Genomic DNA, 26,290 nt, shown 5'->3' with positions numbered 1-26,290 from the left:
TCAGTATGTTGTTGTCAGCAGCATGACTCAAATGTTTTTAATGGGTAGGGAATCAGCTCAGCTGCTTTACTAGGTTGCTCAAAATGAGATCTAAATGGTCTCTTAAAAAAAAAAAAAAAAATCAAAAAAAAAAAATGGTCTCTTGGTGGGGGATAAAGTTTCTCTTTTGAAAACTAGTCAGTGAAGGCAGGGAGTAGCATTTATTAAGTCAATAAAAATTTATTGACTCCTAATTCTGTAATTTTTGTTATTTGTTTTGAATGGGGAGGTCATTTAAAAATGAGCAAAACAGGGTGGCTGATGAAAGAAGTAGTCAATATAAACTAATATAAGAAGCACTGAGTTTCTTCATTTTTATTACTTTTCAGGATTGTGTCTCCACTGTCACAGGTGGAACTTTGCTGATTTATTAATTCATCCAGTATCTATTTCTAGATCTGAAATTTCCTATACAAAAGCATTTTCAATCCACACTCACTAAAGGAAAATATTTAACTCTCATGATTGTTCCTAACAGTACACAATGTGGCTACATTTCATGTGAGTTTGAATTACAGAAATCTGAAATACAGCGATATGGAAATATTAACAAACTCAAGTTATGAATAAAATTTGAAATCATGTGAATCCCAACAAATGAAACACTTATCAAGAATGGCACAATTTCAAAGTTACCTGGCTGAGTGACTTATAAACTGGGCTCTCCCCATTGCCACAGGCAGCACCACATTAGCCAATCAACAGAAATGCTGGCCAATTTTGGTCAGGAAACGTGTGAATTTGATATATGTGAGGTCATCAGAAATACATGGCTGGGGATCCCTGGGTGGCGCAGTGGTTTAGCGCCTGCCTTTGGCCCAGGGCGCGATCCTGGAGACCCGGGATCGAATCCCACGTCAGGCTCCTGGTGCGTGGAGCCTGCTTCTCCCTCTGCCTGTGTCTCTGCCTCTCTCTCTCTCTCTGTGTGACTATCATAAATAAATAAAAATTAAAAAAAAAAATAAAAAAATAAAAAAGAAATACATGGCTGACATAAATGTGACTTCTGTATACTGTTTGATAACTAAGCCCACGGTCTTCTTTTCAAGTATACATACTGCTGTACATATACTTATAATTCCCTTTCATTAGCTTAGGTACTAGGCAAACTCCTTTTCAGGTTTCAAGACTCAGTTCAAAGGCAGGCCTTTCTGAAACTTTCCTTACTCTTCTCTTTATTCAGCCCTCCTTACTTTTTCCTCTCTCCAGGTTCCTTGGACAGATGTACAGATTAAAAATAAACAAACTATTTCATAACTTCTTGCACATATCTTACCCATTCTTCTGAAGACAAGTGCTGTGTCTTGGGTTCTAGAAAGGCAAACATGCATTACACAGAACCTAGTGCAGACTAGGAACTCAATAAAGTGTTAAAATAAATTCATACATTTAATAATTATATGTAGGGTGACTATACAATGTACCAGGTATTATGTGATGCCCTAGAAAGGACAGTGACAAACAGGACAAATGTGATCTTTGCCCAAACTTCTGATTTAATTGGAGAGACAGACACTTGAATAAAAAATTTGAGAAATGATGAGAAGAGGATAGAATATAGGTGAGAAACATAATTTTTCCAGAGAAGTAAAGAATTAATCCCTAACACCAGGGTTGTTCAAATAGGAGCGAATAATGGTAGATGTGTTTCTCCAGCCAGCTTCAAAAGTTAAGTAGTTCTCTGCTAATGAGCAATCCAGAAAGACTCACGTGTCAAAATGCCTACTACAGGTGTTCTCAATACTCAAAGAATCTTTGAGTATTTGACACATGAGTCTTTCTGGATTGCACTGAGGGGAGCACTTGATGGGATGAGCACTGGGTGTTATTCTGTATGTTGGCAAATTGAACACCAATAAAAAATAAATTTATTATTAAAAAAATAAATAAAAAAACAAAAACAAAACCAAAAACAAAAAACAAAGAAAGGGTATAACTATACTCGAATGGGTTGTATATCACAGTATGTAATAATTAAAGTAGTAGATTGTTTCCACTGTATGGTCTGAAAGCAAATGGGGAAGGCTTTGGGTGCAGGATGAGAAGAAACCACAGGCAAAAGCAAGTCAACATGGCTTTTCTATATCATTTCTCTATGTGGCACTCTGTTTGACTTTATCCTCCTCCTCTGCTCACCCTATGACAGAATTTTTGAACTTGAGATGTTTCCTTAAAAGTGAATAACAAAGGAACAGCAATTAAAATGATTCACTGCCTGGAGCTGAAATTAAATTTAGAAGACTGTCACCTCATGATCTGTTCATAAATTTCAGATCCCATAATTCCAATGAAATTTACTGAATCTCCCATCTACCAGTATGCAATATGTACTGCAACTACTTATGGCAATATATTTGAAAACAAACAGTATATGCAGTCATCTCAAGTCAAAGACTCAGTTCATTTAGAAGGGCATAAGAAAACACTAATATTAATTTGGCTCAAATGCCACATCGCTGGAATGCCAAGATCATGGTTCTTCTAGTTGGGGAAGAGACAGACAGTGGACACTGAAAACATGCAACATGTTAATTAGAGAGAAGGGCAATGGGGAGGGAGAAAGTGATGCCAGAGGGTGGGGAGGAGTGTTGCTATTTGCATGGGATGGACAGAGAAGGTCTCTGATACATCTGCTGAAGAATCCTGAAAGAGGTAAGGGGGCAAGTCACTCAGATAGCTGGAGAAGATTTCACCCAGGCTGAAAGAGCAACAAATGCTAAGGCCCTGAGATGCAGATAGGGTCTGAATAGCAGAGGAACAGCCTAATGACAGAGGAACAGCCATGAAGCCAGTGTGACCAGAGTGGAACAAACAAGGACACCACCAGTGATGGAGACAAGATCAGAGAGGTGGGAGCTGAAATGGGAGAAAAGTCTCAACAGATAATCTAGAGCCTCATGGACCATTGTAAAGCACTGGATTTTACTCTGAACAAGAAAGAAGGATACTGAGCAGAAGAGTGATATATTGAAAATAGATTTTAGGGGCAAAAGTGGAAGCACTCCTACTACCTATTATGTCTCTCTGAATAAATGAATGAATGATAACCAATTATTAAGCAGACATGAAAAGGACTCATTCTTGTGTGATTCCCAGTGCTTTTCAAGCTGGTATAGACATCTTTCCACACTCCTGACCACTCTTATTCTTATTTTCTTTTTTTTTGAGAGAGAGAGAGAGAGAGAGTTTGTGGGGAGGGGCAGAGGAAGAGGGAGAGAGAATCTTTTTTTTTTGTTGTTTTTTTAGGGAGAGAAAATCTTAAGCAGGCTCCATGCTCAGCACAGAACCCAACACAGGGTTCAATCTCAAGACCATGAGATCATGACCTGAGCCAAAATCAAGAGTCAGATGCTTAGCCAACTCAACCACCCAGGTGCCCGCTGACTACTCTTATTCTTTTATTTTTTTTAAAGATTTTATTTATTTATTCATGATAGACGTAGAGAGAGAGAAAGACAGAGACACAGGCAGAGGGAGAAGCAGGCTCCGTGCAGGCAGCCCGACGCGGGGCTCGATCCCGGGACTCCAGGATCACACCCTGGGCCAAAAGCAGGCGCTAAATCACAGAGCCACCCAGGGATCCCCTACTCTTATTCTTTTAAAGGTGTGTTTCTACCTGCCTTTCTCAATTCTGGTCAGCCTGAGCTTTCTAAAGTATAGGCAGGTCCGTTGATAATAAGTAATCCTTAGAACTGGTATTATAGAAAGTTATGTAAATTCTTCATTTAAAGAAGAGTTTACAGAACCAACATGTATATGTGTATATGAAGTATATATACAACTTAGGCACATGGCACTTACTCTAACAGTTCAAATGCATACTCTGTATGAGGTAGCTTTTAATTCCTATTGATATGTGCATGTGACAAATTACCTTCCTGGTTTGAAGATTGAAAAGAAAAGATATGGGAGAAACCAGAGTGAATGTTTGTGTCCTTCCAAAACCTGTATGCTGAAATCTAATTTCCAATACGATGGTGTTTGAAGGGGGGTTGTTGAGAGGTGATGAGGTCATGAGGGTAGTACCCTCATAAAGGAGATCAGCACCTTTATAAAAGTGACCTTGAAGAACTCCCTAGGACCCTCCCTCCTCCCATTTAAGGTTACTATGACCCAGGACGCTGGCTCTGGTCAGATACTGAATTTGCCAGAGCCTTGATCTTGGACTATTCAACCTCAAAAACCATGAGAAATACATTTCTGTGGTTTAGAAGCCACTCAGTCTACACTCTTCTGTTATAGTATCCCAAATAGACTAACACATCAGAGTCCATAGTGTTGGTTTCTCTACAATAGTCTGGGCACAGAATAAAATCTAAATGTTATTAAAAAGGACATGACATTTAGGGAGGTTGATAGATCCTACTGTCTGGAGTTACTAATCATGTTTCCCAGCATAATATTGTTAGATTTAGGCTTACAAAAACTAGTGTTCCTGAAGTGTAAAGAGGATTCACAGTTAGTCATATAAATTCCCACTTAAAATATATGTGGAGATCCAAATCCTAATTATACTTAATTATCACTCTTTAAAAAGTTTTCATAAAATAGTCAAGTGTTCGATGTGAATGTCTTCTTTTTCTAATTCTTATTTCCATGGATACTAAGGTCTTTTCAGCCCTAGCCCTTGTAAGTGAAAAATAAAGAGCAATTCTTTCCTCATTTAGGTTTGCCCTTTGTTTATCCATCACATTCAACCCTGGAATTGTACTAATGACACACTTGAAAGCCAGTTTGACTTCGGAGTTTTGTTTTTAGTGTAGACTAATAATCACTTTTAATTTTTGTTTTTTTGGATCATAAACCTTTTTGTGAAATTGATGGATGCTGTAGACCCTCTCAATGACAAATGCACATATGTACACACACATAAGATATGCAGTAAAATTTCAGGGAATCCATAACTTTCTGAACTCTATCCATGGAATAAGACACTAGATTATTGGTCCTTTGGCATATTTTTTTTAAAAAGCAGTGAATTAATATATCTAATTAAATTTTCTCCTCCATTCAAGGTATGCCACCTGTTACTATTAATCAAATTTTTGTTTTTTGTTTGTTTTAGTTTTAAGATAAGGAATGAAATAGTTATGTTTAGGGTGTCCCCCCCACCCATCCACTGGATAGGATAGAGTTTGAAAAATATGGTGGACCAAGTCCCAGGCTTACTTGCTTGGATCTGCTCCTTTGAAGTAGGCATTGACCGTTTCTGTAAATGCTGCTGCAACAGGGAGGGTGTCCTGGGCTCCCATGGTTAGGGGGCTGGGGCCCCTGGAAGAACCTGCACGAAATGAAAAACTTTCATTTATTATGGACATAGGAGACATGTTAGTATATGTGGAACTAAAAGCCCATTAAAAAAGGATTAAAGGATGAAATCTATTATTGAAAAAAAGTAATGTGCTAAGAACCATGTGTGTATATTCAACATAGAGCTCAAGTATTTAAAAAGAAATATTTGGCTGATTTACAAACAAACACACTTGAAATTAATTCAATTACTAATTTTTCTACAGAAAAAAAAATCCAAGCAGATGAATAAAGTCATCGGGGGGTTTCAATGTTTTACATAAGCATAAGGCAGTATTTGAATGACAGTTTGTACAGCAGGTAGTTAATAAAGACAATTATTAGCTTCCTATTTGAGCATTCAACCTACACTCAAAACTTTTTGTTTCTTTATTTCAAAGACACAAATGGCCATGGGGTACCATGTTATGCATTGTTCTTTTTTGGATTATTTGTTTCGGAAAGCCCAATTATCTTCAGATCAAATAAGCTCAAGTTTACATGTCCAAAAACATACATGACATAATGTACATTATGACTTAACACAGACACACAAGTACATCAATTCATACTATAACAATAACAGTAGCTCTCATGTTTATTGAACACCTGCTACTTGCTAGGCTGTACACCACATATCTTACAAGAATTACCTCATTCATACCCCACATCAGCCCTTTAGGATACCCATTATAATTTCCATTCTACAGAAGAGAAAACTAAAGCTCAAAGAGATAAGGGACTCAAGCCAAGATAACAGGTAAGTGCAAAACTAAAATTCAAGCTAGATTTGCTGCTCTGTAAAGCTTGTGTTCTCCCTATTATACCATACAGTTTGTCTAAATGAAACATTTTTTTAAAATTTTTATTTATTTATGATAGTCACACAGAGAGAGAGAGAGAGAGGCAGAGACATAGGCAGAGGGAGAAGCAGGCTCCATGCACCGGGAGCCCGACGTGGGATTTGATCCCGGGCCTCCAGGATCGCGCCCTGGGCCAAAGGCAGGCGCCAAACTGCTGCGCCACCCAGGAATCCCTGAAACATTTTCTTTTATGGTTTTGATACAACCTGAGGTTTCTGAAAGAAGCAAAACTTAGGATTGTTGTCTTTGCTCTTCATCTCTAGTATGGTTCTAGACAGCAAAGTTTTCGTAATGACAAGGTATTTAATCATGTTGTTACTCACTGCTTCTCCTTCCTATCAAACAAAGCACATTTACTCTTCCCAACCCTGGAGCAGACTACGTATTATGCTTTTTTTTCTTTTACTTTTGGTGACTTCTGTACTCTTCCTTTGCTATTAAAAAAGAAAAATCTACCCTTTGAGTATCTCCCTTCTCAATAAAGTTTTCTTTGGTAATTCTCACTCATGCTGGTCTCTCCATTTACTGTCTTCCATTGGCTTTCAATATCTTGGACTTGGGGTAATTGATCATTAACAAACACACGCTTACTATCTATTATGTATAAGGCACTATGGTAAGGTTCTGGGGATTCAAAGTTGAAACATAATCCCTGTCCTCAAGGACTTACAGTTCAGTGTGCTCATATCATCATCATCAATATTCATGAGCATTACCTCCATCACCACTATTTGTTGCATACTTAGTATGTGTTTTACATATATTATCTATGTAATGTATGAAGTAAGTGGAGAGATCGGGGAAGATTTCATGGAGAAAATACTGTTGGAACTGAGGTTTGAAAATGAATACAGTCTCACAAGAGGGAGAAGGAAGAAGGCTCAGCATGTACTTCTGTGTGGAACTGAGCAAACATGGTATTTTGAGAAACCACAGGAAGTTTGGCACTATTTGCAAATGTGTGCAAATGTGGTGGGTATTGAAAGATGAGACAGGGAAGGAGATGAGGTTGGGGGCCGCTAGAAATTAGGTCTTGAACAGTTTTGTATAAATAACTTAGTAAAAATTGTTTATTTTATAGGTGACTTATCGGCATTAAGATCATAGTTACTTTTTTGATAATTTAATACAAATCTATGGATGCTTTTCAAAGCGGAGTGCACATGTAGACAGCATTCATGTAATTTGAAATAGGGCCTGGAGGTCCTAAAACTGAGGTTAAGAACACCATCTCTAGAAGATGAGAGGCCTCTGAAATATCTGAAATAAGGGAGTTATGATGGGCTTGAGTTTAGATTGCTCTAGTGATAGTGGGGCAGATAATTTAGGGGCCTAGAGACTATTTTTGAACATCTGGAAGAACATTACCAGACAGTGACACAAGGGACCATGGCCATGAATCTGCAAATTAATAGCTTTGTGACCTTGGGCAAGTCAATTTACTTTTGGCTTTCTCAATCATAAAATAGAGGCAGTAGATCATATAATCTCTGTTTTAGGATTCTATGATTTTTAAGTTGTTGATACACATTTAGCTTTTTTTGAACTGTAGAAATAATGTTCTAACACAGAAGTAGGCTGCTTTGAAAACAGTTTCTCTTCAATGAGGATTTGAGTGGATCTGTCAAACATTTACTGAGCCTCTACTATGTGCAAGATAGTGGTGGGAGCATCAATATGTAAACTTCCAGAAAATAAGACATAAACGTATGGAAACATCTAATAGCAGTAACATATGCAAGCAAGAGTTTAATAGTTCAGGGCTCCTGGGTGGCTCAGTTGGTTAAGCATCTGCATTTGGCTTGGGCCATGATCCCAGAATTCTGGGATTGAGCCCCACATCATCAGGCTCCCTGCTCACTGGGGAGCCTGCTTCTCTACTTGCTATCTCTGTTTCTCTCTCTCTCAAATAAATAAATAAATAAAACCGTTAGAAAAAGAAGAGCTTAATACTTCAATTGATAGTGCTACAAGATTATTTCACTGCAAATTAATTGCCAAATGAATAGTATAGGGTGGGCTGTTCTGTGATTTAACAAAAAGAAATTTCAGCTCTTGAGTCATACAGACTTGGATGTATGGTTTTTTGCAGATCACATAGGTGGCCATTGTATCTGTTAAAGTTGCTTGATATAATGCTTGGACCCTTAGGACATAAAAATTGGCTGAAATGTACTTTCTTTGGATTCATTTAAATATGAATTCCTGTAATAATTAAGCATTGTGCTAATTGCTGACTGATATGCCAACCCCCCTTCATGGAGCTTATGGTCTGGAAGGGGACTACAATATTAGACACAAATGAAAGATAAAACACTATGTGAAGTTAGAGAATAGCTTAATATTATAATTATTACATTACTGTTAATGATATTTTTAAAGAATTCAAGGTAGAAACAGTATTTATTATGTGTATCCTTTAACATAATAAAATATCAAACACTAAGGTGGCTTTATGTTCTTCATACATTGAAAGGACAAACAGGTTCAGTATGATTATCTCTATTTTACTTGCCAAAGGTCACTCTGCTAGAAAGCAGTACAGCTAAAATTCAGTTCCAGGTCCTGACTAACAAAAACAGTAGTAGCAACAACAAAAACATCTACTTCTTATTGCATACCCAGAACTATTCAAGGAGCTTTCCTGATGTTAGCTTTAAATCCAGCTATGATTCCAATAAGGCAACCACCATTATTGTTCTTCTTTTAGGGATGGGAAAACAAATCCTGAGCCTTGCCCACAGTCACACATACTAACGTAAGCAGTATGAACAGAATTGGGATGCATTGCCTGACTCTGGATCCCACCCTCTTACCTAATCTGCTCTAATAGCACAGAAGTCAGAACAAATTATGTTAGGCATATGATGGCGCATTTGCAGTACCCCCAGAAGGACAGGTTGCTGCCACTAGCTTGTGGAGTCTGACAAAATAGCAATTCCAAGCAAACTCAGGTACAGAAATTGAGTAAGAGTACAAGAAGGTTAACTCTGCAAATAAATAAATGTTTGCGTGTCGGGTTAACAGAGCCCCTGGCCTCACACCACTGCTGGTTGGGCATTGGCGTGGAGGTGAAGCGTGTCACGAAGATGTGCACAAAATTGTGCCCGAAGCAAACCTGTGGCAAGGTCTCACCTCCCCTTTATGCACCCTCTTCTTCATTTTGTGTATAATGTTTTCCACTTCGCAGTACTGGACGTTAAAACTGTTTTCACATCAAGCCCAGCTCATGGAAAAGACTTATTTTTTAGTTGTTTTAAATTTAATATGAATTTGTGTCAAAATCATGCCTCCCTCCAGGGTGTTTGTACCATTTGTTTCTATCTGTTCTAAATGGTAATAACTATTGTTCACTTTTCCCCAACTTTGTGCCAAACTCTTGTAATGCTTCTCTTATACCAACTCCTTTGATTCACACAACCGGTTCATTGAGTAGGTGTTATTGTTAACATCCCTTTCTTACAGATGATGAAGTGTTGAGAGCTTAAGTAACTAGCTCATATTCAGAGAGCAAGCAACCTACACTTGTAGTTACTAAGCTTTGCTTCTATAGTAAAGAGTCTAGGGCTGTGTCAGAGGCTGTGAACTTCACTCTTCACCATGCTGCTTAGTTCACATCTGACCTTGAGCAGGTCAGTTATTCCAGCCACGTGCCCATGAAATTGGGACACTGATACAGTGCTAGCAACCTTATCTAATTAGAGAGGAGAGGGTGTGCACTTGTAAAAGCCAAGATGCCATAAGAGCAACAAGCTTTACCTTCTGTTCATCTGGGGTTGGAAACAGTCCCTTTGAAAGCCCAACTGGAAGCATGAGCAACAGGAGAGGGTGGTCTTGTTTGAAGACCATTCCTACCCTGGCAGTTTACCCGGTAACTGCCCACTCCACCAGGCTTGCTGTAGGCGGGAGACAAATGACCCTATGTCCAGGAGTAAGAGTGCTGGAGATGGAACCAATAGATGGAAGCAACAGAAAGTCTCTGTATGCATAGAGGAAGAGAGAAGAAACTCTAAGAGTTGTATGAAGTAGTGGACAGTGGGAATTGGGTTAGATTTTTCCAGAAAAAGTGGATTGTATTAGTTAGAATTAATAAAAAGATAATTATATTCAATTCTATGATACTTTATAGATAATATTTGTACAATGCAGTGAGAGAGACAAAGAATGTTGGAATCAGATTGAATTTTTCTTTTTTTTTGGAATCAGATTGAATTACATTTGAATCCTGACTTTATCACTTACTGTGTGGCCTTGAGCAGATTACTTAACCTCTCTGAGGCCCAGCATCATCCTTTTATGAAACGGAGATGGTACCTTCTACAGGTGTTACGAGAATTACATATGATAACATAGGATGTCCTTGTTATCTGAGGACAGTCAGTATCAGAAAAAAATCACTTCAAAATGAATATATTTAAATTTCATAGTATGTAGTGGTAAAAGGCTTGATTGGGACTCAAAACTGTCATATATTCAATTTGTGAAAAAATATTTTAACACACTACAATTAAATAATCAGTGAGTTCTTAGGGTGAGGGAAAATGACTTGTGTTGATATTTTGAGAAAAGGTTCACTTTTCTGACAAAATTGTATTATAACTTTACACATCAATCTAGATTCAGATTTGGCTTTGATTCATGATCATAAAGTGAACCATTACTGCGGAGTTAATTGAGAGTTTTATAAATTTCCTAAAGGCCTCCCAATTTCTTGATTTTCTTTTGAAGTGTGTATAATGTAAGCTTCCTTTCCTTCTCTAGTTATTAATATATATATATATATTTTTTTTGCTAAACCCTCAGCTGACAAGGGCTATGAGTGTAACCTAAGGATCTTTACACCAGTGCTTTCACTGACTTTATAGAATCCTGTATCCATTTTATGATTGGCAGTTTCACTTTTCAACAAATGTGCACTGTATTTGCATTGTATGTCCATTGTTCTTAAGATCGGACATTTACAGAGAAACTGACTGACTGCATTTATGCCATCAGTAAGGATACATACTATAGACACTAGTGTTAATTTGGGACTAATGTTATAAGTAAATGCTTTCATTTCATGTTGGTTTTTACCTATAAAATCTAATAACTGCAAAGATGCCAGTAATGACACTTGGATAGAGTTTCACTGGGTACCTTCCTGCACATAGTAAATGCTAATAAATAACAGCCATCACCATGAACAACAAAGAAAAATCTGCCTGGCAGTCCCAATATATAAAGTATTGCTTCAGGCCCCCCAAACACCCGATGCATTTAGCACACCAGAGAAGATGCAACGAAGATTAGAACTTTTTACATTAGAAAGAATTATATCCAGAGAGCTTACTTGAGAAGGTGAGTTGTGCTCTTGAGACCTTGTGAATCTTAGCTGAAGTGATGATTAGTAAAGCTATGGCACGTTTTAAGAATCACAGCTGCTTCTTTTTCAAAAAAAAAATTTAGGATAAATTTGTAAGAAGAGGAGTTAAGAGACAGTTACTACATAAAAATCTTCTAGTTTTTTTCTTTTTCTCTACATCTTTGAATGTTATGATTTTACATAAGCTAGCTGGTTTAAATTATATGAAATACATATGTATATGTTGCATATATATGTGTGTTTGTGTGTATGCTGCATATGAAGCTCTATCCACAAATTATTTTGTCTATTTTTAGTATATTTGTATATTTTTGTCTATTTAAGAATTTCTGGTAGCCTAATAAATGCTATAGCATAATCTAATAATAATGCTATGATGAGAGCTAAATTAAGCATATACTTTTTGTATTCTAGGGGCTTTGCTACATGTTTCATATGCATTACCTTATTGAATCCTCACATTTTAAGAAAAAAACATATTATTATCACTGTTTTGTAGATGACCAATCCAGAAGCTTATAAAAGTTAAGAAGTACCCCCAATTGCTACTTTGACTTCTCACATCATGAGATAAGTAGCATCAACTAACATGCTGAGTATCGATAAAAAGGAAAAAGGGCAAACCTCATAAAAGAAGGCATCAGTATTACTGAGAACCTGTTATGAGTTAAACACTGTCTTTTATGCTTCACACATAGTACATAATTATCACCATAATCCTGTGCCCAATAGACATGACTACATATTACAGATCAAGAAAGCAAGTCTGAAAGAGTCATTTGCCTACATTTTCACAGACAGTAGGTGGTGGAGTCAGGATGTAAGTGTAGGTCCACTTAACTTTCTGCTCCTTCTATAGAAGGAGCCTGATAGGTCTTATCTTAACTCAGTAGCACTGTGTAAATTATATGTTACATGCTTTTCAGTGTGCAAGGCATTTGACTCTATGAAAAACGAGGAAGGCACACTTAAAAAAACCAGTTTGCACAAAATATAATTAAGGATACTGAATTTCTGGGTAAGCAAATGGGATTAGAGTTATTTTCAGTTTTCTTCTTCATAAATCCCTGCATACTTGCATATGGTACATATATAGTATATATTTGATAAGCATATATTTCTTGCTTTTCAAATATCACTCAATCCAGAAACATGATTAGCTAACATTTTTGTCATGTTTTATAGAGAATTTTCTTCAAACTAGGTCTTTGCTTACAGTTCCCAAACCATCATCCAACATTAATGCCATATTTAATTAACTTCCTAAAAAATATTTTTTTTAAAGATTTTTTAAAATGTATTTACTCATGAGGGACAGAGAAAGAGAGATACACAGAGAGAGAGAGAGAGAGAGGCAGAGACACAAGCAGAAGGAGAAGCAGGCTCCATGCAGGGAGCCCGATGTGGGACTCAATCCCTGGTCTCCAGAATCAAGACCTGGGCTGAAGGCAGTGCTAAACTTCTGAGCCACCCGGGCTGCCCCCTAAAAAATATTTTTGACTATGAAAAAAATTATACTCGTTTTCATCATCAAAATCTTTGGGATATAGCAAAAGCAGTCCTGAGGGGGAAATACATCGCAATACAAGCAACAATCCAAAAACTGGAAAGAACTCAAATACAAAAGTTAACCTTACACCTAAAGGAGCTAGAGAAAAAACAGCAAATAGATCCTACACCCAGCAGAAGAGAGTTAATAAAGATTCGAGCAGAACTCAACGAAATCGAGACCAGAAGAACTGTGGAACAGATCAACAAAACCAGGAGTTGGTTCTTTGAAAGAATTAATAAGATAGATAAACCATTAGCCAGCCTTATTAAAAAGAGGAGAGAGAAGACTCAAATTAATAAAATCATGAATGAGAAAGGAGAGATCACTACCAACACCAAGGAAATACAAACGATTTTAAAAACATATTATGAACAGCTATACGCCAATAAATTAGGCAATCTAGAAGAAATGGACGCATTTCTGGAAAGCCACAAATTACCAAAACTGGAACAGGAAGAAATAGAAAACCTGAACAGGCCAATAACCAGGGAGGAAATTGAAGCAGTCATCAAAAACCTCCTAAGACACAAAAGTCATCATCAAAATCACATCAAATATATTCAACACAAGGACTCTTGTTAAAAATAGACACAAGGTGGGAGACAAAGCCATAATGAAAATGTTCTCATTATGAGAACTCACTTGACCAAATCCTAGATAATTTTGTATAGACAGTACTAACTGTTTGATCAAGAATCTAAGGCTGAGTCAGCAGTAGCATGGTATACAAAGAATATGAATAATGATATCAAGAACTAATTTATGTAGAGCATTGATGTGTGATGGTCACTGTGTTGGATACTTTATGTGCATTTTGTCTTATACTGTCAAAACATCTTTCTGAGGTACATTCCATTAATATGTACAGTTTACCATTGAAGGAATTGAATCTTTATAAAATTACATAATTTGCTCAGGTGCTGGGACTGAAAAGCGGATCAAAATTCAATGGCATTCTTAAACCCTACCCTATATTATCAATGTTTTCCCATTCGTATTAGTGAGCTTTGCTCCGAGATTTGCCTGGGTGCACAGTGTGTATCCTCTGTAGGGTAATATCACCCCAAAGAGTGTGGAAATTGGTTCTTGGGGGAACATGAAAGAAATCTTAATTTTTTATGTATAAAGCACACAGATATACATCACACAACCAGATGTATAGTGCATTTGTGATATTAAAATTCTAGTAGGGAATGATTAGGAGAAAACAAAGGTCTAAAAAGACTCCCTGGGTAAGAAGGGGGATAATGAAAAAAAGTTTGAGTTGTACTGGTTTCTAGTTTTAAAAGAGCCCTGGACATGGATGTCCTTGGATACCTCAGCAGCTCTTTTGGGAAAAACTTCAAGCAACTGGTTTTGCTAGAGGATAATAGTTTCTTTAAACTTACACTGAGGGGGTAATCCCTAGGTGGCTTAGCGCTTTAACGCCTGCCTTCAGCCCAGGGCATGATCCTGGAGACCCGGGATCAAGTCCCACATCAGGCTCCCTGCATAGAGCCTGCATCTTCCTCTGCCTATGTCTCTGCCTCGGTCTCTCTCCTCTGTGTCCTTCATGAATAAATAAATAAAATCTTAAAAAAAAAAAAAAACAATTTACACTGAGTAATATCTGTTGTGCCATAATTATGGGTGATCTAATCGAGATACTTGGAAAAATATCTAATAAGGACCATACAAAGGAACAGAGCACAGGAAAGAAAGGCTGGAGAGCTTGGTCACATCAGGAAAGGTGTTTTCCCATGAGCAATCCTTGAGCTGAGGCAGGGAGGAAGTGAATATAGTCGGGGGATTTTATTTAATCAGAGAAACTAGAGAGAGCCTGGGTCAGGTTTCAAACCAAATGGGAGCAATGACACAGGTCCAAGAGTACCAAAAGAACAAGCAAGGAGGGGATCCCTGGGTGGCTTAGCAGTTCAGCGCCTGCCTTTGGCCCAGGGTGTGATCCTGGAGTCCTGGGATGGAGTCCTGCGTCAGGCTCCCTGCATGGAGCCTGCTCCTCCCTCTGCCTGTGTCTCTGCCTCTCTCTCTCTCTCTCTCATGAATAAATAAATAAAATCTTAAAAAAAAGAAAACAAAAAAAACAAGCAAGAAGTCTGTTAAGAAATAGGAAGAATTAGAGTTTCCAAAAAAGACATCCAAGTATATTTGGGTAGGGGAAATATGTTTTCCTGTGGAATGTCTAGTATGAATTTTTATAGAAATGGTGGCTACTTGAAGGTATGGCCTGGGCATTGACAACACTAGTATATTAGCCTGTTAGAGTCTTCCTCAAATACAAGTGGGCAACATGAAGACTTTTTAAAAAGGAACAAGGTATTCACTGAAAAGCCATAAATGGCTAAAATAGTATGAAAAGTTCAGCCTTAACTAGTTACCAAAGCAATGCAACAAGATGAAAGAAATTTTTACCTTTCAGATTAGAAAAGATCTAAAAAAAAAATACTTCATGAAATAGGCACTATAAGAAAATGTTAATGGAAGTAAAAATTGGTATAATCTTTCTGGAAAATTGTTGGGCAATGTGTATCATGAACTTTTAAAAGCTTCACAGTTTTAGCCCATAATTCCAATTTTAAAAATCTATTCTAAGAAAATATCTTCAGGCCAAAGGATTATATGCAAAGATGTTCACTGCATGTAGGAAAACTTGAAGCCATTTAAATGCCTAATAATTGAAGTGAAATAAATCATGATTCATGACAGTGAAATGCTAGGCAGATGTTAAAAAGTTTTCAGTAATTAAAAATAGAGCTAAAAGCAATTACATATTACATTTTCTCAATTAGATTGGGAAAAGCGAACAATATTGATATAACTGTTGATATGGGCATGGAAAAATTGTTAATCATAATGCTGGTATGAACTTTTTGGAGAGACATTTGACAGTAATGTAGTGTAATGTCTAAAATGTGCATACCCTTTAATATAGCAACTCCATTTTTAGTGATTTATTTTTAGACAAATTAAGACAAGTACATTAAGATATATATTTAAGACTGCTCATTGCACCATTTTACATAATAGCAATAAAAATGGTAAAAACCTAAATATCCCCTAATAGAAGATAGATACATCCATATAATACTATGGAACCATTAACATGGTTATCAGATGAATGAGTATATATACACATACATGTATACACAGACACACACACTGCATATGGTAAGTTGAAATGACTACTATTGGGATGCTTGGGTAGCTCAGTCCTTTGAGTGTCCGACTCTTGGTTTCCACTCAGGTCCTAATCTCAGGGTCCTGATGTCAGGGTTGTGAGATCGAGCCCTGCATCAGCACAGGATCTGCTGGAGATTCTCTCTCCCTCTCTCTTTGCCCTTCTCCCCTCTCACATGTGCATTCTCTCTCTCTCTCTCAAAAAATAAATATATCTTAAAAAAATGGCTACTGTTGACTGAAGATTACAGGGTAGATTATATATTCTATTTGTATAAAATTATTTGTAATATATTTCCTTGATCTTAAGAAATATACTTTTGAAAACAATTTTAACAAACAAGGAGTCTGTTAAGATCCAAAGTTGAGATGTATCTTGGAACCAATGTCAAAAGAAACAGCTCCTAATAGAGCATGTTCCACCATTGTCTTTGTACTTGCCAGACATAGCCACAAGTAGAAGTTACCAGTTCACCTTACGGTCTCCTCAGTTGAGCTGAATTGGTAGCCTCTCACCACTACATTTTAACTTGCATTTGGACCCTTATTTCTTCCTTATGCATTTTTTAAAGATTTTATTTATTTATTCATGAGAGACACAGAGAGAGAGAGAGAGAGGCAGAGACACAGACAGAGAGAGAAGCAGGCTCCATGCAGGGAGCCCGACGTGGGACTCAATCCCGGGTCTTCAGGATGAAACCCTGGGCTGAAGGCGGCACTAAACCTCTGAACCACCCGGGCTGCCCTTAAAATGCTTTTTAAAAAAAGATTCCATCTGATGCAGTAATAAAGTGAAAAATTATTTGTACACAAGAGATAAACTGTCACATACCAGGCTATGCACCTGCAGGCAGGAGAAACTGCCTGCAGTTTCTGCAGGTGGGACAAGTAGGTTATGACTGAATTATGCATCATAAAAGAATATATAATAAAACTATCTCTCAAAAACTTTTAGATGACTTTGAGAAAAACTATTTACCTTTGGCAATTTATAAAAAAACTCAGGACAGATAAAAGCCTGGAATTTTTGATGTGCCCCCCACTTAAACTATCAATGTCAAAGAGAAGGAAGAGGTCAGGGTTATGAACATGCAGCATAAAAACCTAACTGCTGATGGCCAGAATTGAGATAGAACCATCTTTATTCCTAATATGAAATAGGTTTAGTCTAAATTTCTAATCGTTATACTGAAGATGGTGACTTGCATTTGGTCTATTACTGTTAGAAAAAATGCTTTCTACATTTAATGAAGTTTCCTTTGCACCCAAAAATTGTCATTAAACCAGTGGAGCATATCCTAATGAACAGCCTTTTGGAATCAAGTAAATGTAATACACACATGTTACATATAGAGAGAGGTTTTTCTTTAATATTTTTCATCAAAGGTTAAAAATGTCATCTTGACTAGTCTCTCAATAGTATGATCAGGGTTGTATTTATTTATTTATTTTTTTGTAGTTTAGGGTCTTTTTTCCCCTTCAGCTTTATTGAAGTATAATTGAGAAAGAAAATTGTATGACATTTAAAGTGCACATCATGATGATTTGATATGAATATACATTGTGAAAGGATTCCTCTTACCTAGTTAATTAACACATTCATCACCATATATATGTATATATTTTTGTATATATGCATATATTTTTTGGTGAGAACATTTAAGTTCTACTCTCTTAACAAATTCCGATTGCACAATACAGTACCATCAACTATAGTCACCATCTTATACAGTAGACCCCAAACCTTATTCATTGTATAATTGACACTTTGTACCCTTTTATCAACTTCTCCCTATTTCTCCCACCTGCCAGCCCCTGGCAACCACTTTTCTATTCTTTGCCTCTATAAGTTTGACTTGATTTTGTTTTTGTTTTAGATTCCACATATAAGTGATGTCATGCAGTATTTGTCTTTCTCTGTCTGGCTTATTTAGCAAATGTCCCCCAGATCCATTCATGTGGCTGCAAACAGGATTTCTTTCTTTCTCCATATTTACTTTCATATATACTTTCCATATTGTTTGAATTTTTAAAAATATGCTTAAATCAATGTCATGATCAGAGTGAAGCAAACTATGAGCTATTTTAAAATACATTTGAATGGCATGGTGGACATTATATGTTAAAATAAAAGGATGCATAATTATAAAAATATACACTACACATGCATACACACACACAGTGATATCACATGAAAAATGTTAGAAATGAAATAGACCAATGATAGCAGTTCTTATTTATGGTTATTAGACTATAAGTTATTTCATTTTTTTAATATTTTTCTGTTTTTCTAAACTTTCTATAATGAGCACACATTGCTTTGATATTGTGGCAAAAAATATAAATAGAAATTGGGATTTAGATCTTAAATAACACTGAGATTTCTACATTTCTCCCTTATTTTTTGAATGGTTCTTCTTATAGCAAAAAAGTAAATGCTGGTGATTTTGATCACTACAAAGTTATTCCCCTAGGGAGCTAATATTTATGAATGGAGAGGCATGAAGAATGCTATTGTAGTCTGACTGTCTGAAAGCCTGGGATTTGAGCTGCCAGTTTCCTGAAGAATTTTTGCCCAAAAAAGGCAAAATCTAAGGAAAGGAGTGATCAATATTAAATAACTCATGCTTCCTTTTCCTGGCCTCATGCTTAACAATGACGACTGCAACTCTCAAGAGTCACCAAAACATCCTTGAAAAATTAACATCACCCTTGTTCCTTTGTGACGCTTCTCCAGAATGACCTTTCGTGCTTTCTCAGAGGCATATTTCAAGGATCTAAATCAGATCTTAGAAGGAGGCATGCTGTAATTATTCTGAATATAAGATCAAGAAACACAATGGTAAATAACACATACTGTCTGTATGGAGGTGTGCCAGCAGGAAAAGAAATTCCAAGGCCATATTTACTCATGTCCTGGTGACTTAATACAAAATAGCCAGCAGAAGTGGAACAAGTCCAGGAAGACTCCTGCCTGCTAAAAGTCCATGCTCTAGCAGAAATTATTGCCACATGCATGTTGCAAAATAGCTGAAGATACAAAAGGGTAAAAATCTTAAGGGCAATGGCTTCTTTTAATGCTTCGTCTTAAATTCCGTATCTTAATGAGCCCAAATCAATCTCTGACTTAATAAATGAAGCAATGAATGCAAATTCTTAGCACATGTTAAATATTCATTAATGGCAATTATTATTTGAGGAAATGATTACATGCATATAGTACTGTATAGTTTGTTTACAAAGGCCTTTCACAAATAACTGAATAAAATCTCTTAAAGGTATTTATGGTGTTGATTAAATATATTCATTCCACATACATGAAATGCTTAGAAATGGGAGATTCTCTTGAGTCTTGACACCACCTCTTTGAATCACTTCTTTATTCATTATGTCAGCTTTCGTCTCTGAAGGGGCCAGAGGGTCTTCTCTGTCTGGGGTGCCAGAGTCCAGAGTACAATGGATGGGCAGCCTTAATTTATGGATAGCTCTCCTTAGAGGACACATAATAATAATGAAAAAAAAAAAGCTATTGCATGATGAAGGCTTGCAACTCTGCAAAGGTAAAGCGGTATCCCCCCTGGTGATTCTCAGCTTCTCCTTTCTTTTTCTCAGGAAGTTTGAAATTACTTGTCATATCTGCTGAAATGCCATGATTTACAAACCCTCTAATAAAAGAGGTGGTAACAGATTTTCTTCCAGCATCTCCCATCAGCATTAACACAGCACCCTAAGGAGCGTATAACCAGCCAGATCATTAGTCTCAACAAGTCAGCTTTAAAGATAGGCTCTGGTAGAGGCAGGGGGTATACAGCAGGGAAGATGCATCCTGCTTCCAAATCATTCTCTTCCTCCATAAGCAGTGGGGAAAAGACTGCTCCTTGTCCCTGCTGACAAGGAGGGAGGTCATGTAGCAACTCACGGCTGATCAAGTTCCCACATGTTTTATGTGGAAGAAGGTTACAGTGCTACAACCCAACCTTCTCCAAAGCAGGCAAAAACTCCGCAAAACACAGCCATGTTACAAGCAAGGGAAGTGTGAAGTTGGAAAATAGTGCTAATAGCTAATGGCTATTGTGTGCTTTGCATGCACTGACCTCAGTACTTGACCATTTTTTAAAAAGATTTTATTTATTTATTTATTCATTCATTCATTCATTCATTCATGAGAGACACAGAGAGAGAGAGAGCCAGAGAAACACAGGCAGAGGGAGAAGCAGGCTCCATGCAGGGAGCCTGAAGTGGGACTCTATCCTGGATCTCCAGGATCACACCCTGGGCTGAAGGTGGCACTAAACCACTGGGCCACCGGGGCTGCCCAGTACTTGACCATTTATCGTGACTTCACCCTATGCACTAGGTGCCATTGCTATTCCAATTTCCATAAGAGGAAATCAAGACTTAGAAAGGTTAGATAACTTACTTAAAGTTGCTCAGGTGCTGAGGTTATATTTCAGACCTGGAAGGCTAATTCCAGAGCCAATGTGAGGACACACACATGTGCACACACTTTTTCTCTCTCTCCACATATACATGAATGTACATTCTCTTTCATTCTCTATATAACATATATTTTTCTCTGTGTGTATGTGTTTGCATGTGTATGTGCTGAAAATAAACTGATATAAATTAATTGGAGACTCTTTTTCTGTTTTTAATACCTAGGATAATACCCAATATATCTGTAGGTTAACATTTTTATATTACATAAGATTTTATATCAGAACTCTAACTCAGGGACATTTTATATTTCTTCAAAGCAGAAGCGGTGTACACTTAAATATCACTCTCATCTTTTCCTTTGGAAGCTCTCTCTAACCGGGGAGGCCAGGTGAGGTCTCTCTGCTGGTTGCCTCCAAAATACTTATTTCTTGAATATAGCAATCTCTGCACATTATTGTAACTACTTGTTTAATGTCTGACTTCTATGCTCCATAAAAAGAGAAGCATGTCTTCCTTGTTCACTACTGTAAACCTAATACCTTTCATATGCATGAAATACCTTTCACCATGCACATAGTAGGGACTCAAAAAAACACTTACTGATTGAATGAATACAGCCATAACACTATCTGTCCCTATAGCGATATTATCAAGGCCTTATTCCACAGTTTGTTATTGTTTTCCCTATCAGATACTTAATGATTGCAGAATTAGTAAATATAGAAAACTATTCATTTTGCTATGCACCCATCATAATCAATTTTATATATATATATATATATATATATATATATATAAACATATGAAGACAGCCTTGATTCCAGCTGAAGCATAGTGACTATGAGCACATCGAGGCATATACATATTGGAGCTGCCCATGAGGAATATTTCAAGTCAAACTGTATAATATAATAGACAACAAATTCCTTCTTTTGACCATGACAGATATGGCTATAAGTTTATTATGGGGATAGGTAGGGAACATTACAGTATTTTGCAGAGCTCTTGCTTCATGGAAAAAGAAAAATGAAGAATCCTATAAAAAAGAATTTTCTTTCTATTCATGAACAAAGAAATACAAAATTTATTATTCAATTATTTTTAAGGTTTGTACAAGTCATTACATTTTTACTTGATGTACACAACAAATACTAAAACTATCCTTAGTCTCATATTATGTTCAATTTTGAGTGTTCATATCTGTGTGTCAGAAGGAAGAAAAAGGAAGTAGAGATAGAAGATTATAAGGCACTTGAGAAAGACATACACACAAAGAGGACAAAGGCTTTGATGGGGAAGCAGTTTGGGAAAGGAGGCAGTGCATCATTTCTAAGTTGACTTGCATTTGCAATAACAGCCATGTAAAAGCTGGTATTTTCTTTCTAGGCTTGATGTCTGCAATCTTCCTATCTGGTACTTAGATTAACAGTCATAATGAGTGCAACTGAGTCAGCCAGTTAGGCATTCCCTAGAACAAGAATAACTGAGAGACAAAAGATCAGCAAAAGAACTAGGCATGGAATACATTTCACAAAAGCATATCCACTGAAATAATGCATTAAAAATTAATCACTGATATTTGTGTGGCTATTTAAAGCAAGAATACTATGGAGAAAGTTCCAAGTTACAATGCATTCTTTTTCCAACCTGGGTCCTGAATGTAGGCATGCCCCAAGATTAAACTCTTATCTCCATGGATTCAGTCCTTATCTCTAAGCAAATGACTCCCAGATTTGCATGGTCTATTTACTCCGGGACTCATCTACATAGAAGGTACAGGATCTTAAAGTTGAGAGGTCTTAAAAGTAACTCATTTTTTCCCTAACCAAATCTAGCACTCTTGGAGACCTCTTTCTCTTGGTTTGACAACAGCACCCTTCTCCCTGTGTCTCAGGATGGAAGCTTTCACTCCCTTCTACATCCTAGTAGATTTTAAATGATTCTACCTCAATAGTGTTTCTCAAATCTCCAGAAGAAAACAATACTGTCTGTGCCTGACTACTTCTCTTGAACTGCTTCAGTAAATCCCCAAATTTCATCAGCTAGCTCAGGTCTCTGGGCCTCCACAAGTTATTCTAGATTTCTCTCAGTTAAAGTCTATCCATTAGTCATACATTTCCAGCACTTTGTTACATTCTATTATGACTTGTGGTATAGTATATCTTTTGTAGGAAGTGCCTATCTTCTCCATTTCTTGTGAATTCCTAGAAGGCAAAAGCATTGTTTTACCTCCATCACTCCTGCACAGGGGCTTAGAGCTCCGAAGACATCATGGGAATGCCTGTTAACCATTGAATGAAGGAACTAGTTCTCTTTTTAGTAACTCCAGTCAGATGGGAAATACCATTATATAATCTACTTCTGTACCCAAGCATGTGTAATTCAAACTCAGGGTTTATCTCCTTTGCTGGGGAGTGAAAGTCTTCAATCTTGAACAAAGCAAGGCTATATATATATATATATATATATACACACACACACACACACACACACACACTAAGATTGAGAGAGAGAGAGAGAGAGAGAGAGAGAGAGAGAGAGAGAGGAGTGTGGGAAGGGCAGAGGGAGAGGGAGAGAGGATCTTAAGCAGGTTTCATGCCCCACATGGCACTCAACAGGGAGCTTGATCTCAGAACCCTAAGATTGTGACCTGAACTGAAATCAAGAGTTGGACACTTAAATGAATAACCCCCTAGTTGCCCCTAACATTTATATACTTTAAAGTTATTCAATTACTCATTTTCTATTGAGTGAGGGACACATTCAGAAACAATTGTATATTTAAGACTGTTATGGCCATAAGGGAGTCTGATGGAGATACAAGAGAAAACTCTCCAGCTTAGTCACTACCAGAGACTCAAGAGATGACTTTGGAAACCAGGAAAATAGCAGACATAAGAAACAAACTCATCTTGGGTAGAGAACCTTTGTGGGCTCTTCCTTTAATTCTCCTTATTCAGTTTGAATGAAAGCTCAAAGTATGAATAATAAAATCCTTTCAGAGCTATTGAGCCATAAAAACATATAGAGGAACTTAAATACATCCTACTACGTGAAAGAAGCCTATCTGAAAAGGCTACATATCATACGATTCCAAATATATAATACTCTGGAAGAGGAAAAACTATAGAACCAGTAAAAAGATCAGTGGTTGCCAGGGGTTGAGGGCCAGAAGAGGGATGAACAAAGGATTTTTAGGGTAGTGAAAATATTCTTTATTGTGCTATAATGGTAGATACACATCATACATTTGTCCAAATCCACAAGATATAAAATACCAAGAGTGAACCTTAATGTAAACTATAGTCCTTGAGTGATTATAATATATGAATGTAGGTTCATCAATTGTAATATGTCATTCTGGTGGGGGATGTTGTGCATGTATGGGGCCAGGGTGTATATGGAAAATTTCTATACTTCCTCTCAATTTTACTGTGAACCTAAAACTGCTCTAAAAACATAAAGTCCCAATAAAAACAAAATAAAACCAAAAAATCTTTCATGTTATATAGTACATTAATAAAAAAAACTATCTTATTTGACTTTCCCAATTGTCTTGCAAAGTACTTATGACATTATAAAACAGAGGCTCAGAGATATTCTCAAGGTTACATGGTTATTGACTGGCACAGTCAAGATTTGAATATTATAGTAGTTGGGAACATTGGTTTTATAACTCCACACTTAACTCCTCCAGAACGAATTCACTCGCTGACTAGCTGTGTTATCTTAGGAAAGTGATCTAAAATCTCAGAGCCTCTGTTTAGCCATCTATAAAATGTAAATAACAATAGTGCCCACCTGGGACACCTGGATGGTTCAGTGGTTGAGTGTCTGACTTTGGCTCGGGTTGTGATCCCAGGCTCTTGGGGTCAAGTTTTACATCAGACTCCCCGCAGGGAGCTTGCTTCTCCCTCTGCCTGTGTCTCTGCCTCTCTCTGTGTGTGTCTCCCATGAATAATAAATAAAATATTTTTAAAAAACCCAAAACAAAGCAATACTGCCCACCTCATACAGTTGCTTTGTGGATTTACATGAATATGTGGATATGGAGTAATTAGCACAAAATGTGGCCCATGGTCAATTTCCAGCACACCAGCCATACAGTAGACATGAGTGAAACAGGGCAACTGCCTCAAAGGGCAAGAACCCAAGTGAAATATCAGCATATTAGTCAATCCTAGAGATTTTCAGAACTGGGTAACTACTTCCTTTATGAAGCAGTGACATGAATTTGGAAATCCTCAGCAACTCTGCCGGGTAGAACATTTTGCAGGTTCAGCCTCACTTGGATCTTAACACGTTTAGGCTATTTACAAAAGCTCTCTGTGACTTTCAGTTATTAATAGAAAGGATTTTACATTTTATATATACCATATAATTTACATATAGACATTCAGAAGAGTTAGGGTGTATGATTTTAATGTTTTCACTGTCTTGTGTCACTGCTTTTTATGTTTCTATATATTTTTTCTTAGCCTAGTTGTACTTAATGCAACTTTACCAGGTTGTTGACTATAAAGGGCCTATCTACAGTAGGGTGGGGACAATTAGTGGACACTTCTCACTTAAAGAATATTGTGAATTTAGCAAAGCAGTTGCTTCCTAGAAAACTGGTCATACCTTCCAATTTTCCTTCTCCCAATGACTCTCAGATGAATTAATTAATGTCCTCTGGCCCCATGTGAAAAATCTAACCTGTTTGTTTCTTACAGGATGTTATCACTATGTCAGGGTAAGGAAAGTTGACTGGTCCATGGCTATGCTTCTACCTTACCAACTACTCAGTAAGGATATTTAAAACCTTGCTGAAGGAGGTCAGAAGTTCAAAATGTCAAGAGTTAATTCTTTTCACATAGACAATGTAATTCCAAGAAGGAATTTTTCTGAATGTGTCCCTCACTCAATAGAAAATGTAGCTGCCGTTGTAAGAGATAATTAAAGTCATTATCATTACAGAAACATATTTTTCCTTTAGGGGAAAGAACTCCCTAGAAAAGAACTTGAATGTAGGTTAGTGCTAGGGCAGTGAGAATAGGATGGACCTGAGACCAGAGGTCTCAGTGAGGTCAGAGACAAGGTATAGTTAGGGCAATGGAGAGCTGAAAGGTCAGGAGGGAGGCTGGGGAAAAACCCACCAGAAACCCTGACCTGAACAGGTATTGCAAAGACTGAATGAGGTCATGTATGTAAAGCATCATTGATAGGCCACCTGGGTTTAAATTCCTACTGTGCCCTTTCTTGGCTGAGTGATCTTTTGAAAGTTACTTACATTCTCTGAATCTTAATTTCTTCATTGATGAGTGGTTCAGATGAAATGACATAATAGTGGAATGTACTTTGCACATAGATAAGCACTCTGATAATATTTATTATTATCCACTGCTTTTATTACTCCTGGCTCCCCTATATAAAATTGCAATCTCCAATATGCTCCATTGGGAGTGTATTTCTCTATTTCATTTTTCTCTGTAGAACTTACTAACATCTCTATGACTTATTTATCTTCTTATTTTTGATTCTTTACATTAGAATGTAAGCTCTATGGTGACAGGGATATTTTTTCTG

General features: G+C 37.0%; 1 protein-coding gene across 27 annotated transcripts in view; it reads right to left on the bottom strand.

Annotated features, from left to right (window-relative positions):
- Positions 1–26,290, bottom strand: part of SGIP1 (SH3GL interacting endocytic adaptor 1) — a 204,969-nt gene that overhangs the window by 22,542 nt on the left and 156,137 nt on the right. For all 27 annotated transcript variants that reach the window (XM_072820660.1, XM_072820659.1, XM_072820664.1 and 24 more), the window contains one exon: positions 5,209–5,320. In XM_072820660.1, coding sequence (XP_072676761.1) covers positions 5,209–5,320 — 112 coding nt within the window. The remainder of the gene's footprint in view (positions 1–5,208; positions 5,321–26,290) is intronic.

The sequence above is a fragment of the Canis lupus genome, chromosome 3, assembly GCF_048164855.1.
Source record: "Canis lupus baileyi chromosome 3, mCanLup2.hap1, whole genome shotgun sequence".
In the NCBI taxonomy this organism is placed as follows: Eukaryota; Metazoa; Chordata; class Mammalia; order Carnivora; family Canidae; genus Canis; species Canis lupus.
The sequence above is the reverse complement of the archived record's forward strand: the minus strand, read 5'-3'. Positions and strand labels throughout refer to the sequence as shown.